Source organism: Marmota marmota, unplaced genomic scaffold (assembly GCF_001458135.2).
Source record: "Marmota marmota marmota unplaced genomic scaffold, marMar, whole genome shotgun sequence".
NCBI lineage: Eukaryota > Metazoa > Chordata > Mammalia > Rodentia > Sciuridae > Marmota > Marmota marmota.
The window spans coordinates 7,859,162-7,873,732 of record NW_025999990.1 but is presented as its reverse complement, the minus strand read 5'-3'; the positions used below and the strand labels follow the sequence as shown (position 1 = coordinate 7,873,732).

Genomic DNA, 14,571 nt, shown 5'->3' with positions numbered 1-14,571 from the left:
AGACATACTCATATAACATTGCCATAAAGAGCCTTTCTTGAGAAATTCTCATATAACTGCAATTTCCTGATTATATCCCTTATATAGATGTGCTATAGCCTCAAAGATATGCATTTGTGTTTTAAAATCAATATTGTATACTAAGAAACATGCAGCAGAGTGAATTCATATTGATAGTCACTGTCTTTTCAAAGTATTGGTAATTTCTGATGACATTTGGCAATCATATATGATATATATATATATATCAAGAGGTGCTAAAAATATAAATTCTTGCCGTCTGACATGGGTTTTTCTGGCTTTCTGTGCCTTTATCATTCAGTGTTTTGCTCTTGGTCACCTAAACTTTCACCAATCCAATTTTGAGTTTTTCCTAGTTTGTGTTTTAACCAGCCACCCTCCCTTCCCCTTTTTTTTCCCCACATTTCTATCATTCTGGTGTAGGGCATTTCTGATCTGCAATTGTTCTGTATTATGTCTTAGTAAATTTTAAGTGATATTGAAAGCATAATGTATATACTTTTAAGGTACAAGCTGGATATTTTTAAATCAAAATCGATTACTTAGAATTTTGAAATTAAAAAAAGGTAAACTAATATTCTACATAAACCCATTCTGTAATGTGTATAGTCTCACTGTAACACATGTGCTTAGAGTTTGCAAAATTTGATTTAGAGAAAATGTTTTCACTTTGTTGCACAGAAATCTTTGCAGATCAGCATTGCTGACTACCGAAAAACATATAGTAACATACAGTGTCATCTGATTTTTAGTTTTGCTTCCATGTTGCTGCAGTTAAATTCTGTGCATCAAAATAATTGGCCATTATGTACTAGATGTGATTGAACAACATTTTAAGTTTTTATTGAACATATGCAAACTGAGTGAATCCTAATTTTTCCATATATTTTTATACCTTTATTTTCTCTGATATTTTCTGATGTGACGTCTTTTTTCTATGGTCAATCAGGAAAAAAATGCATCTTTAAGATAAAACCTTAAATTTCCTAATTTATATGCAGGGCTATTAACCACTATGGTTTTAACACACATTTGTATCAAAGATCACTTAAATTTCTCAGAGCTTTACTTAACAGAAATGTCCTTTTTTCAAGTCTAAGTTTGCTTTTTCAACACAGTATTCATCAATTTTAAGAAAATTTTTCCTTTAAGACAATTTAATTTTATGATGAAGCATTTTAAAGAGTTTATTAAAAAGCTTCCCTAGTATTCATATTTATTATAGGAGAAATCTTTGAGTTTCATTAATCTTTCATAACATGAACAGATTTGTTTACTATTAAATTTCAAAGATTCTGTTTACTTGATACTAAGTAATAGTATATACAATCATTTTAAAAATGATTGAAGTGTACATAGTCATTTGTTTTAGAATTATTTTCAATAGATATTAAAAGAAAAACCATTTATTTTTGGCTTTAAATGAAAACTAAAATAAAACCTTTAGAACTTTTTTTAAGGATATGTGCTTAACATATCTATGCTTGTTTTTAGAAAACATGCTTGTTTGTAGAAAAATTCATAGGCATTCCAACGTTTGTTAAATATTTAAGCTATATTCTTTCAACATCTTAATAAAGGGATCTCTATTCAGTAATGTTTCTGTATATTGATCTATAACATTGTTCTAGACAATGTGTTTAAAAATAACTTTAAAAAATTTTTTTAATGGATATTTGCTTGAATTTATCTATTTTTTACCTTGGATATTTGCTTGAACTAATCTATTTTTTTTACCTTTTCTCCTAAAATTGCATCATCCAAAAAACATGTCATTACATTTTCTCTCCTAGACTGAGTGAAACAGAAGTACCCAGATTGCTGATATTTTTATTTAACTAAATGAAAGTATGCCATAGATTTTTATTTTTAAATAGAGCTATTCCTTGTCAGACAGCTAGAACATTTGATTTGATAATAGCCCCCTGAATTCTACAAAAACTATGGAAAACATTCACCAGTTTGCTTGCAAATCAACTCTGCTGCATGCGTTCACAAGTTTCATAAAGATTGCATGCTTTCTGTTTTCAATACAAATTGTATTTTTTTTCATACCCATCTTTGCTTTTTATTTTTTTATTTTTGTTTCCCTTTTCTTGGTTGGATGCCTGTGTGTGTTTATTCCAAATCCCTGTCCAGTCCTGGAGTTTGAACTACGGAAAGCCAAGGAGACCATTCAGGCCCTCCGAGCCAACCTGACAAAGGCTGCAGGTGGTGTACATAAAACTTTTTTGAGACTTTTTCTACTTTGACAATGTAGAAGTAGCTGGGATATTTTAAAATATAAAATAGTAAAACATTATTTATATTTTTTTCCACCAGAACATGAAGTTCCTTTACAGGAACGAAAAAATTACAAATCAAGTCCTGAAATTCAGGTGGGTGAATGACAGATCTAAATGTATCTTCCACATAAAATGGTAGTACAAGTATTAAGGAGCTAAACTTGCAGTTTACATCTGTCTTTTATTTTGTTTCCAGGAGCCAATCAAACCTCTTGAAAAGAGAGCTCTAAACTTCTTAGTCAATGAATTTTTATTGAAGAATAACTATAAGCTTACATCAATAACTTTTTCAGATGAAAATGATGATCAGGTAAAGTCACTTTATTTTAAAGTAATTTGTTTCCTTTTTTGACTTAGTTTACTTTCTCTTTTATCTGTTTTTTTTGTTTGTTTGTTTGTTTTAAGTTACTATACCTGTAGTAAATTCCAGTACCATTCTACTGGTTAGCAAAAACCACAATCCCTAACCTTCTCAGTTTTGTATTCCATTGGTTTACAGAGTATTTTGTTTTCCTGTGGCTTCTACATAAAGACTTTTTGTTCTTTCCAGATAGCTTTTTACAACTTCCAAGTAATTTATAATCCATCCATAGTTGCATGTATTCATAAAGTGTGCTGTTTGTTTTTAATTTAAAATGTTTACTCAGTAACATAGATTAATTTACACTTAGAAATTCAGTTTAGGGTTGGGATTGTAGCTCAGTGGTAGAGCGCCTGCCTAGCATGTGTGAGTCACTGAGTTCAAGCCTTAGTACCACATAAAAATCAATTAATTAATTAATTAATTAAAGGGTTCCTGTTCATCTACAACTAAAAATATTTTTATTGAAAATAAATTCATCATAGATAACAAATTAGACTAAAAAGTAATAAAAAAGAAATTCAGTTTAACTGTAAAAATTTCAGTAGCGTTATGACAATTAAATGTTAGGTAACACAATAATTAAGATGGTGTTTCAAATGAAAGTGAAAATAGTAGCTGTACTTCTGAAGAGGGACCAATTTTAGAAATTCATTCTTATTTTCCTGATAAAATCTTCTAAGTAAAGAAATGATGGCTAAATTTAGTGCTGTCTTTTAGCTCTGGAAATCTTGGCTACTTAGTATTAATGGATCTGTTTGAATTATATACCTTAAAAAGCTGAATTCCAGAGAGTTCATTAGATAGAAATAAGGAGCCTGTCATTTCTTGTTTCTTTTTTTAATGATATTTTATTTATTTTTTTGTTGTGCATGGAGATTGAACCCCAGACCTGTACATGCTGGGCAAAGACCATACCTCTGAGCAATACTTTCATCCCCAGGAGATCATCATTTTATTTTTATTTATTTATTTATTTATTTTTTAAATTTTTTTTTTTTTTTTGAGATCATCATTTTAAATTACATTTATTTCATTGGTTCATAAAATCTTACATGGATCTTTTTGCATCTCTTTAAGGGAGATAGCATTTCAATAGCCTCTTAGTTATTGCAAAGGGCTACACTTAAATATACTACAGTAATGCACTGCTTAATAGAATAGATGTTTTCTGAGAACCACATCATTAGGCAATTTCATCATTGTACAGACATTATAGAATAAACTTAAACAAACTAAAATGGTTATAACATTGTTAAGTGATATAACCTTATTGGGACCACCATCTTACATGAAAGCTGTAAATATCTAGTTACTTTTTAAATGGTAGCTTTACTGAACATATACTAAGTAAAAGACATTGAACTGGTATTTTGCTAACATAAATGCTTACTTTACTATGGTTATAGCTTAAGTGAATTGTGTTTATAAATGATGACTAACCAAAGAACAAGAAAAATTTTGACTGTGGGAAAGACTAAGAGGCTAAAGCAAATGCAGAAAGGGGAAAAGAAAAACAAAGAATATTTAGGACACATATAACAAATAGCAAGATTATAGGTTTAAACTTCTGATGAAGGCCCAGACACTATAAACAAATTTGTTGAGAGAAATTAAAGAATACTTAAATGAAGAGATATATTGTTCTCATTGATAGTTAACATTGTGCTCAATGTTGTCTGTTAATTTTGATTTGTATTTTTAATGCAATTCTAATCTTTATGTCCCTCGCATTTTTCATTCCTATGGAAAAAGTAAGAAACTAGTATAGCAAAAACAACTTTAATAAAGAACAGAGTTGTAGCACTTAAACTAAAGCTACCTGATGTCAAGTCTTAAAAAATTCTGCAAAACAAGACAGTATCATTTTTAAACAGACAAGTTAATAAATGAAACAGAATGGAGTCCAGAGATAGACTCACATATGGAAGGTTCTTTGATCCCCCACAAAATGCAAAGTAAATTCCATACGTAAAGAATAGCATTTTGGCCTTGGGGTTGTGGCTCAGTGGTAGAGTGCTCGCCTAGTACATGTGAGGCACTAGATTCGATCCTCAGCACCACATTAAAAAAAAAAAAATGAAATAAAGATAAAAAAATGAAATAAATTTAAAAAAGAATAGCATTTTCAAATGATCCTAAAACAATTTGATATCCATATGTTCTCCAAAATGAAAACCAAACCATATTCCATAACATATACAAAAAATCAGCTCAAAATGAGTCATAGACGTTAGTGTAGATCCTGAAAAGCTGTGAGGCTTCTAGAGGAAAACAGGGAGAAAATCATTGCAATTTTGAAAGGTAGGCAAACATTCCTTAGATCTGACTACATGTTTGTTCTCCATCAGATATGCTGTTATACAAATTAATAGCTTTTGCTCTTTGGAAATCATTCACAAGTAAACAAAAAGACAAGTCAGTGTATGTAAAAAAAAAATCTATTTATATTCATTTTTTAGCTTTAGGTGGACACAGTTATCTTTATTTTATTTTTATGTGATGCTGAGGATCGATTGAACCTAGTGCCTTATGCATGTTAGGCGAGTACTCTACCACTGAGCCACAACCCCAGCCCCTGTAAAAGTATTTTTAGTGTAACAATATTTATATGTAATATATCTCAAACGAATTTGTTACAGTTCTCTAACCTCAATAATAAGAAGTTAACCCAATTTTTAAAAGAGATTTATGCACGTACTTCACCAAAGAAGATATAAGAAGATATCGTCGTGGCAAATAAGTGCATGTAAAAAGATACTCAACCCATTTATTTATTAGAGATATGCGAATTAAATTACATTGAGATACCACAACACATTTCTTAGACTGTCTAAGATTGTACAAGTCTTGACAAAGATGTAGAACAGTTAGAAAGTCTTTCGGTTGCTGGTTCTAAGCACAATTTAGATATATAATAAATTTTGGGTTAATAATAGATAAAAGGACATTTGACTAATACGTGTAATAATCATTTAATATTTTTTACAAGTTAAAATTTGTTTAATTCTTGTTGTAGGCCAAGCACTATAGTAAGTCTTTTAAAATTATTGCATTTATCCTAAGAGCTAATAAGTAATATATCCATTTTACAGATGACTCATTTAAGCCTCAAATTATAACAACAATGAGTGGTAACTAACAGAAATTTCATATGTGGGTTTGGTTTTCTCCAAAGCTCCCACTCTGACTATGCATATTCATGTCAAATTAATCCTTAATAATAGCAGTCTAATTATTCAAATAAGCCTTTTCTAATGTATTAGGGAGAGATGGGTTTGTAAGAAAGTATATTGAATGTTGATTACTCAAGAACTTCTAAAGCTCTTCTAAAAATATTTGCCCATAGAAGTTGAAATGCTATGCCTTTTTTAGTTTTAATAAAGTTGTGTTAGATTGAATAAAAGAATGTTTCAAAATGCAACAAATCAAAAAAGCAGATATTTGGATTTTGAAAATTGCCAGAAGCATTTTTTTTTTGATAACGTACATTAGATTCAAAGAGCTTCAGCAAAAAGACAAGCAAATTAAATTAGCTGTTTATCCACTTGAGTTTATACTAATCATATATAGATTGGATAATGAAGAAAACAGTGCTATCATTGAGTTTACTTGTAATGTGCAACATTAGGTACAATTTATGAACTATGACTTTCTTAATCTAAAAATGTTGAATGACTTCATGCTGTTATTTGAACACGTTTTTTAAGCTGTTAGAGTTTACATTTAAGACAATTAAACCTACTTACCTAGAATGTCAGAAAACTTACGAATAATATGATAATTCTTATCACTTGGAACATATTTTGACATTACAGCAAACTTATGGTTATATTTTGTTTTTCAGATGTTATCAACAGTAATTTTAAAAATGCAAGATAGGGCTGGGGTTGTTGCTCAGTGGTAGAGCGCTCTTGCCTTACATATCTGAGGCACTGGGTTCAATGCTCAGCACTACATAAAAATGAATAAATATATTGTGTCCATCTACAACTAAAAAAATATTTTTAAAAAATGTCAGATAAGGAGCTGAGGTTGTGGCTCAGAGATAGAGCGCTCCGTTGGCATTTGTGGGGCACTGGATTCAATCCTCAGCACCACATAAAAATAAAATAAAGGTATTGTGTCCACCTACAACTAAAATAATAACAATAATAAAATGCCAGATAAAAATTGTCTCTACGATTTTTTATGTTATTACTTTTTAGGATTTTGAATTATGGGATGATGTAGGATTAAACATTCCAAAACCTCCAGACTTACTACAGCTTTACCGAGATTTTGGAAATCATCAAGTGACTGGTAAAGATCTTGTGGATGTTGCCAGTGGAGTAGAAGAAGATGAATTAGAGCCTCTTACACCAGTTTTGGGCAGTCTTCCTCCATCCCTTGAAACACCTCAACCTGTAGAGGTAAGAAATACAAACTCAAGTTCATAAAAAATACTTAAACTGTGTAAAAACATATGATGAGATATTGAGTTATTTTTTCTCCTTTTTTGATTTTAGAACTCTTTGCTAATACAGAAATTAGAAGATAAAATTAGTTTATTAAATAGTGAGAAATGGTCATTGATGGAACAAATCAGAAGACTTGAAAGGTTAGTACTTAGTCATTATTTGTGAAAATTCTCTTTGAACTTTGTAAAGACAGTGGTAGATTATATACATATATGAAACAACTTTTCAATTGTAAAGCATAATTTTTCATGTTTTAGTAATTCTGAAAGAATTATAATGGTTTTATGTATGTAAAATTAAAAATCCTTTATTCCCCCAAAAAAGTTCTTAAATCACAGTGGTGGTATTATAATTGCTTACGTCTTTAAACTAAGAAATAAGGTATTTTGATCTCCTGTGTTGTGTCAGTATTGATAAGACAACTCTTCCACATTAGTGTTGTACATTTTTCCCATTATTTTATTTTGTTCTTATAATATACCATAATAATCTTATAATAATCTAATGTCTCCCACTTTGCACATGAAGAAAGGAAAAGTAAGTGCCAATCAAAAGCTAAGTATATAAGGCCATTTTTATGACTCATTGTTCAAGAGTTTATAGCTGTGCCTTTATGTATATGAAACATTTGTGAATATTGTAGAGCAAAAGATTATTATTTGCCAAACCATTTGCTATTAATGTTACATTTTTAAAGCATTGAACCAATTATGGGGTTTATGCTATTGACAAAGTTTTCAAGTTGTTCTATGGTAATTTCTCTTTTGTTCTGCAGTGAAATGGACTGCCTCAAAAATGAACACTTTGCTATCCCAGCAGTTTTTGAATCTATTCAACCTTCCTTAGATCCATCTCCCCACAAAGACTCTGAAGACAGTGGACAAAGTCAAGTTGTAAATAATTTAGAGAAGGGAAAAAATAAGGATATCCATCCTTCAATAACAGATAAAACTGATTCCATTATTCTTAAAGAGAATTCTTCAGATTCTTTCCCCAGGATAGAAAGGGAAGGAATGCCATCTTCTTCTCCAGCAAGTAAAACCACAGTTCATTTTGATAAACCCAACAGGTTAGTATGCATCCTTTATTTTGAAATGTACCTTTTATTTTATTGAACTGGAAGAACTTCAGTTATTATTTGTACTCATTTTTCTTATTTGCAGATCAAATGTATGAATTTCTTTACATTTTACAGGAACATGGCATATAGCAAAGTTTATGACACCAAGGAGAAATAAATAATAAAGGGGCTAGGTTTTGAAGTGCATAAATAATATGTATGTTACTATGCTGTATACACTTAGCCAGTGCGTTTTACCTTTTCTTTGTTCAGTCAGTATCAAATTCTGAAGGTTTTAGTGCTGCACAGTTGCTCATGTACTAAAAAGGGAATAATCTTTGCTCCCAGTCATTTTTCCTATATCTACTTCTATTGCTGATATTGTATTATAAATATTCTCTTAATCTCTTTATTTAATTTTGGGGGGTTACAGTGCTTGAACTCAAAGAAATGAAAAAAACATGGTCCCTGTCCTTCATGATCTATTTGAGAAGGCAAAATATAATTTTGAAATCTTTTAGGATATAATTTGAAAAAATATTTTAAGATAGGAGTATTCACTAGGCTGTATTTATATGTTTTGGGCATATAATTTAGTTCATAGTGCTTTATGTATACTGACTCTTTTAATCCTTATAAATATAATGTGGTGTATTTTTATCCACAAACCTCTTCCTCCTATTAAATAGAGAAATATTGTACCTACTACTAGGATGCAATAGCAAGGCATTACTAAATTTGCTTTAGGTTCAAAAATCCTTTTTATTAGTGGGAAATATTGGATTTTTTTTATACCTATTAAATTTTTTTTCTTTAGGTAATTATGGGGGTTAATGAGATGAAATAGATGTTGTACAGTCCTCAAAATGTATTTTTTCAAAGTTCCAATATGTAAAAGATATTTTAAAAAATCTATTGTAATACTCAATTGTAACACCATTATAAGTTCTTTAGTTTTTAGAAGAACTACTGTATTTATTTATTTTTTTATTCCAAAACAATCCAAAGGAGATAGATTAAATTCGTTCAACTAAATTTCTTTTAGTTTTTACTGTGTTCCCCTCAGTGTTACAAGGATTGCAGTAGTAAGCAAGACATATAGGAATTCCTTCAGTTACAAATTTATAGTATGAGAGAGACAATCAAGCAATTACATTAAAGTATCAAAAATGGTAGTATAATTGTTGCTTTGGAAACACACAATCAAGTCCCCTAACCTTTTTATCAAAGCGGGAAAGATTTCATGTATCATCAAAGTGTCATCTAACCTGGGACTGAAAGACTTAAGTTACAGGAAAAGAGATGAGTGTTCCATTAAGAAAGATTACCTTGTACAAAAAAAGCAGTGTGCTTTTTGAAAAATAGGATTTAGTATGATTTGGTCAATAAATATAAATGAAAGGAATAATTGAAAGCATCCTGCAGGGTAAAGATAATTAGAAGGTAGCAAGACTGAAAGAGAGGAGACTAATATAAAGTGTATATATTGGAAGAATCCAAATAAGAAATGAGTAAGACCTGTTAGAGCTTTGAGAATGAGGATTGAGAGATTTTTGGTAGATTTGCAAGATAATTGAAAGTTAAATGATTGATTGGATTTGGGGTTAAAAGAAAGAATCAAAGCTGATATGTGTTTTCTGGCTTAAGCAAGTGGGTAGATTATGGCCCCTTTCTTTGATAAAATATAGGAGGAACATAAAAGAACAAAAGACTCAAATATTGGCACACCACTTGAACTCTGCAATCATAGAGATTACTGGGTACCACTTTGTGGCATATATTAAATAAGCATTATTATATAAGTTTTGGTGTTAGCCTTTTCTTTATAAGTTGAGCACAGAATGTATAACTTAATCATAATTTTTTGAATGCACTATAATAGAGATCAGTGTTGTGTTAGAACTGTAAATGGGTCTAACTTTTTGTATTAAATATAAATAGGTTAATATTTTCTATTACTAAAAGACTTTTTCCTCTAAAATGTATTATAAACATTGGTTTATCTTTAAATTTTGTCACTTTGTTCAATCCCACAGCACCACATGTGGGTCTCTAACATGAAAGTTTGTTATTGTGATACATATTAGTACAACTTCAGTTGCTCTTAGCAATATACTAGGTCAACCTTTGTATCTACTTTACCTTCATTAATCTTTTTGGAACCATGGAGAATTGGAGGTGAGAAAAGTCCTCATTTTAGAATTTGCAAATATTTTCTATAGTCATTGCCACTATACTATTTCAGATTTGATCCAATAACTTAAGGGCCATTTGTTCACTCACATAACATCAAGCTACTTCAGGATCATTGGTTTGTGTTTTCCCCCCTGTATTTTTCTTCAGTAAAGTGTTCTCTAAGTAACTGATGATTGAGAAATTTGGTTAACGTTTATAAGTTAGAAATAATACAGCAATAGTAATATGCACTACTTTTGCCTTAAATGTCAGTGATAATTCTTTGGTATTGTCTCCTTTTCATCCATTGTTTTCTTCTAGGAAATTGTCTCCTGCTTTCCACCAAGCACTACTTTCTTTTTGTCGAATGTCAGCCGATAGTCGTTTAGGATCAGAGGTAATTGACACCAGATATTCTTATTAACTTCCTTAAAGTATTCTACTATTTTCTTCTTCATGTCTCATATAAAAGCATATATGATAACATTGTAGTTCAAATGAAAGTCTGTTATTAAGAAATAGTACCTTAAATTTTAAACTTATAAGGAAATTAGTTGATTATTTCTGCTTTTGAATGATGTTTTTTTTTAAGTATTTTTTAGTAGTAGTTGACACAATATCTTTATTTTATTTATTTATTTTTATGTGGTGCTGAGGATCAAACCCAGAGCCTTGCACGTGCTAGACAAGCGCTCTACTGCTGATCCCCAGCCCAGATGATTATGTTTATTAATATTAAAGTAATCTCTTGTCTCTGTTTTTAAAATGGTATTCTAATGATAGCATCTTTTGGGCACAATTCAGAAAACTAACTTAGGTGTATACTGTTTTATGTTTCAGGCATTTTTAGATAGCAGTTATTTTCATTCAAGGTGATTGTTTCTGATAGCTGAGTTTGTTAACTATCATAACTGTTTTTCTCTTACAATTGTTGTAGACTCATTTTGAGAGCTTTCCCCCCTGTTCCCCATCTTTGTATTCACTTCTTTTCTAGCTGTTTTTTAGTTGATTCCACTTGTCCTTTCATGGGCTGTGTCTTAGATTATCTCTGGGAATATCAAACAGCTAGAGGATGGTTTGGTTGCACTCTGGAAATCTTCATTATAAGATTATGTCCGCTTCCTTGGGCTGGGATTGTGGCTCAGTGGTAGAATGCTTACCTAACATGTGGGAGGCGATGGGTTCAATCCTCAGCACCACATAAAAATAAATAAATAAAATAAAGGTATTGTCCAACTACAACTAAAAAATAATATTTTTTTAAAAGATTATATCAGCTTCCTTGGACCACCTTTTATATGCAGCTTTATTGTACAAACTTCCTGGATAGTAATTGCAGTCGTATATTTCAGGGATAAAAACATAAACAACCCCAAACCTATGCAATCCCTACTTGTTCCCAGAATTAAAGCCTGATAGGCCTCCCTGGCTTCACCCTTTTTTTTTTACTACTATTTTATTTTATCTTTTAAACATTTTTATTTTTAATTGGCACATAGTAATTACACATATTTATGGAGTATGTTGTGACATTTCAGTACATTAATACCCGGTAATGATAAGATTAGTGTAGTTGATATGTCTCTCACTTCAGACATTTATATTTATTTGTATTGGAACATGCAAAATCATAGCTATTTGAAATATTCAGTTAATCGTTGTCCACCATACTGATCCTATCGTGCTATAGAACATTAAAAGCTCTTCCTTGGGCTAGGGATATAGCTCAGTTGATAGAGTGCTTGCCTTACATGCACAAGGCCCTAGGTTCAATCCCCAGCACCACGAACAAAAAGAAGAAAAAAAAGCTCTTCCTTCTAGCACTGTAAAATAAATAAAGTTATTCCTTCTATCCAATGTGCCCCCTTTAATTCATCTCTGGCCCAAAAAACATTAATGCCATTTGGGGTCAATGTTGTTGTGGTCTTTACTACCGTAAGTTATAATGTTGGAATGTGTGTTCAGAACAGAGGTGGCAGGATCCAAATCATTTTTAACTACTCTTTTTATTATTATTATTATTACTTTTAGTTGTAGATGGACACCATAACTTTAGTTTATTTATTTATTTTTATGTAGTGGTGAGGATTGAACCCAGTGCCTCATACATGTGAGGCAAGCGTTTTACCATTGAACCACAACCGCAGCCCTTTGCACAGAATTCTTCCACTGTCAACATTTTTTAATTATTTGGTTTTGTAGGTGTCTCGGATTGCAGACAGTGAAAAAAGTGTTATGTTAATGCTGGGACGCTGCCTGCCACACATTGTTCCTAATGTACTGTTGGCAAAGAGAGAGGTAAAACACATCAAGTATTTTCACCCTAATAATGCCATCGTGTTGTCCATTTTTTGTCATTTTTGAAGTTTAGTGTTATATTTTTATTTTGTTAAAGTCTGTTACTTGCAATCATATTCTTACTTTTGTGCATGCATCTCTGCTCCTAGAGAATGGTTTTACACCTCTGTCAGGTGAGTTCAGTAAAACTGCATGGTATTCTTGTTTTTCCAATTTTGCTTAAAGCATTATTAGCTTCTGCAACACTATTACTGTAGGTCCATTTATGTGTCATGAACACTTTTATTTATATATATATATACATATATATATATATGTGTGTGTGTGTGTGTATATATATATATATATATATATAACCAGTTGACTAATTTGTTTCTGCTATTATAATGTACTTGTTAAGTATTGAAAATTAACAGGGGCTAATAATTATGTAATTCTTTCCTCAGATGTACTTGTAGTTACTTATTATAAATGTTAGTTTTATTATGTGTTTTTGCCAGTAACACATGATAGTGATAGAATAATTTTTATAGTGATAGGATAGATAGAATAGATACTGACTGTAATAACTTAAATACCTTTAGATTTTACCTTGTAGATAACTTGTTGATAGATTCCTTAAATAAATAAGGTACAATTACAGGTATATATTTTATTCCATATAGTCTAAAAAGTTTCTAGGAAGTTATTTTCATAGTTACATTTATAAATCATATTTAGCCAATAAAGGATTAATGAGAATTATCTGTAATCTTATTTAAATGACAGTAGATTATTTATTTGCTAATAAATTGTGTCTTGAAATTATTCAGTTTAAGAGATAAATTTCCAGTTCACAAATTTTTTATTATAAATGGATTGACTATTTTAGAACATAAGTTTCTTTGTCTTAATATTTACCTCTAATTTTACTTATAATTCATGGGACCTACAGTATGATAGGTACATGATGCATTGGCAAAACCCATTTAAAGCTCATCCTTAGTTATCCATTTAGCAGAAGAAATTTGTACTGATCCTTAAGAAAATTTAAATGTAGAGTATTAAAAGCTTTTATTCTTATAGTTATTTTTTAATTCCAAGAGGTTAAAAAACTATTTGTGCTGGTCATTTTATTTTTATCTAATCATTTAAAAGCAGTAAGATAATAAGAATTATGGAAGTTTTCTATGTCTTGAAGGATCAGTGTCCAATTTCAGATTGTTTTGCAGTTCTGCCTGGCAGAATGATGTTTGAGCTTCTTTTTCTTTTTCAGCTTGTAACATAACCATGCATTAATGTTTGCATCCCTTTTACTATGTTTTCTTAATATATCTTTAAATGTCACAGAAACCTAATTATGAGATGAAGTTTTAGCTTTTTTATTTTAGTTTTCCATATTATCATAAAAGACGAGCACTAAATTCTGATTGAACTGCATGAAATATTTATAAATTTGCATCATTGGTAATCAGACACATTGTAATTTATATATTATATATATAGATCTATATATACTCACACACACATACATATATCTACTTTGAGGTATGTTTACTTTTCTGGCTGATTTTTAAATTTTTAATGTTTAAAAAGTACATAATTATAATCATGAAGAAGTGATAATTTTTATTTATATAGTTATTCGTTTCTTGTCCTATTTATCTTAAAATTAGCCATTTGTAATAAAACAAAGTTATCTTCTCTCAAAATTAAATTGCTGAACAATGAAGTTTATCTTGGTCTGGTTTAAAACCTGTCCCTGGGCATAAAAAGACAAAACCAGAATCTGGGGTTGTGGCTCAGCGGTAGAGCACTTGCCTAGCATGTGTGAGGCACCGAGTTCGATCCTCAGCGCCACATAAAAATAAATAAAATAAAGGTATATGTGTCCAACTACAACTAAAAAAAAAAAGAAGAAAAGAAAAAAGT

At 30.4% G+C, this 14,571-nt stretch overlaps 1 protein-coding gene across 7 annotated transcripts in view; it reads left to right on the top strand.

Moving 5' to 3' along the window:
* Relch (RAB11 binding and LisH domain, coiled-coil and HEAT repeat containing) overlaps nucleotides 1-14,571 on the top strand; it is a 97,436-nt gene that overhangs the window by 17,634 nt on the left and 65,231 nt on the right. For 6 of the 7 annotated variants that reach the window (XR_007348786.1, XR_007348787.1, XM_015482326.2 and 3 more), the window contains exons 3-10: nucleotides 2,161-2,232; nucleotides 2,344-2,399; nucleotides 2,503-2,616; nucleotides 6,876-7,079; nucleotides 7,176-7,267; nucleotides 7,903-8,196; nucleotides 10,684-10,759; nucleotides 12,565-12,660. Coding sequence is in view for 5 of the 7 variants with exons in the window: in XM_015482326.2 (XP_015337812.1) it covers nucleotides 2,161-2,232; nucleotides 2,344-2,399; nucleotides 2,503-2,616; nucleotides 6,876-7,079; nucleotides 7,176-7,267; nucleotides 7,903-8,196; nucleotides 10,684-10,759; nucleotides 12,565-12,660 (1,004 nt within the window). In the remaining 2 variants the exon portion in view is untranslated. The remainder of the gene's footprint in view (nucleotides 1-2,160; nucleotides 2,233-2,343; nucleotides 2,400-2,502; nucleotides 2,617-6,875; nucleotides 7,080-7,175; nucleotides 7,268-7,902; nucleotides 8,197-10,683; nucleotides 10,760-12,564; nucleotides 12,661-14,571) is intronic. The other variant, XM_048806120.1, reaches the window with a different exon arrangement.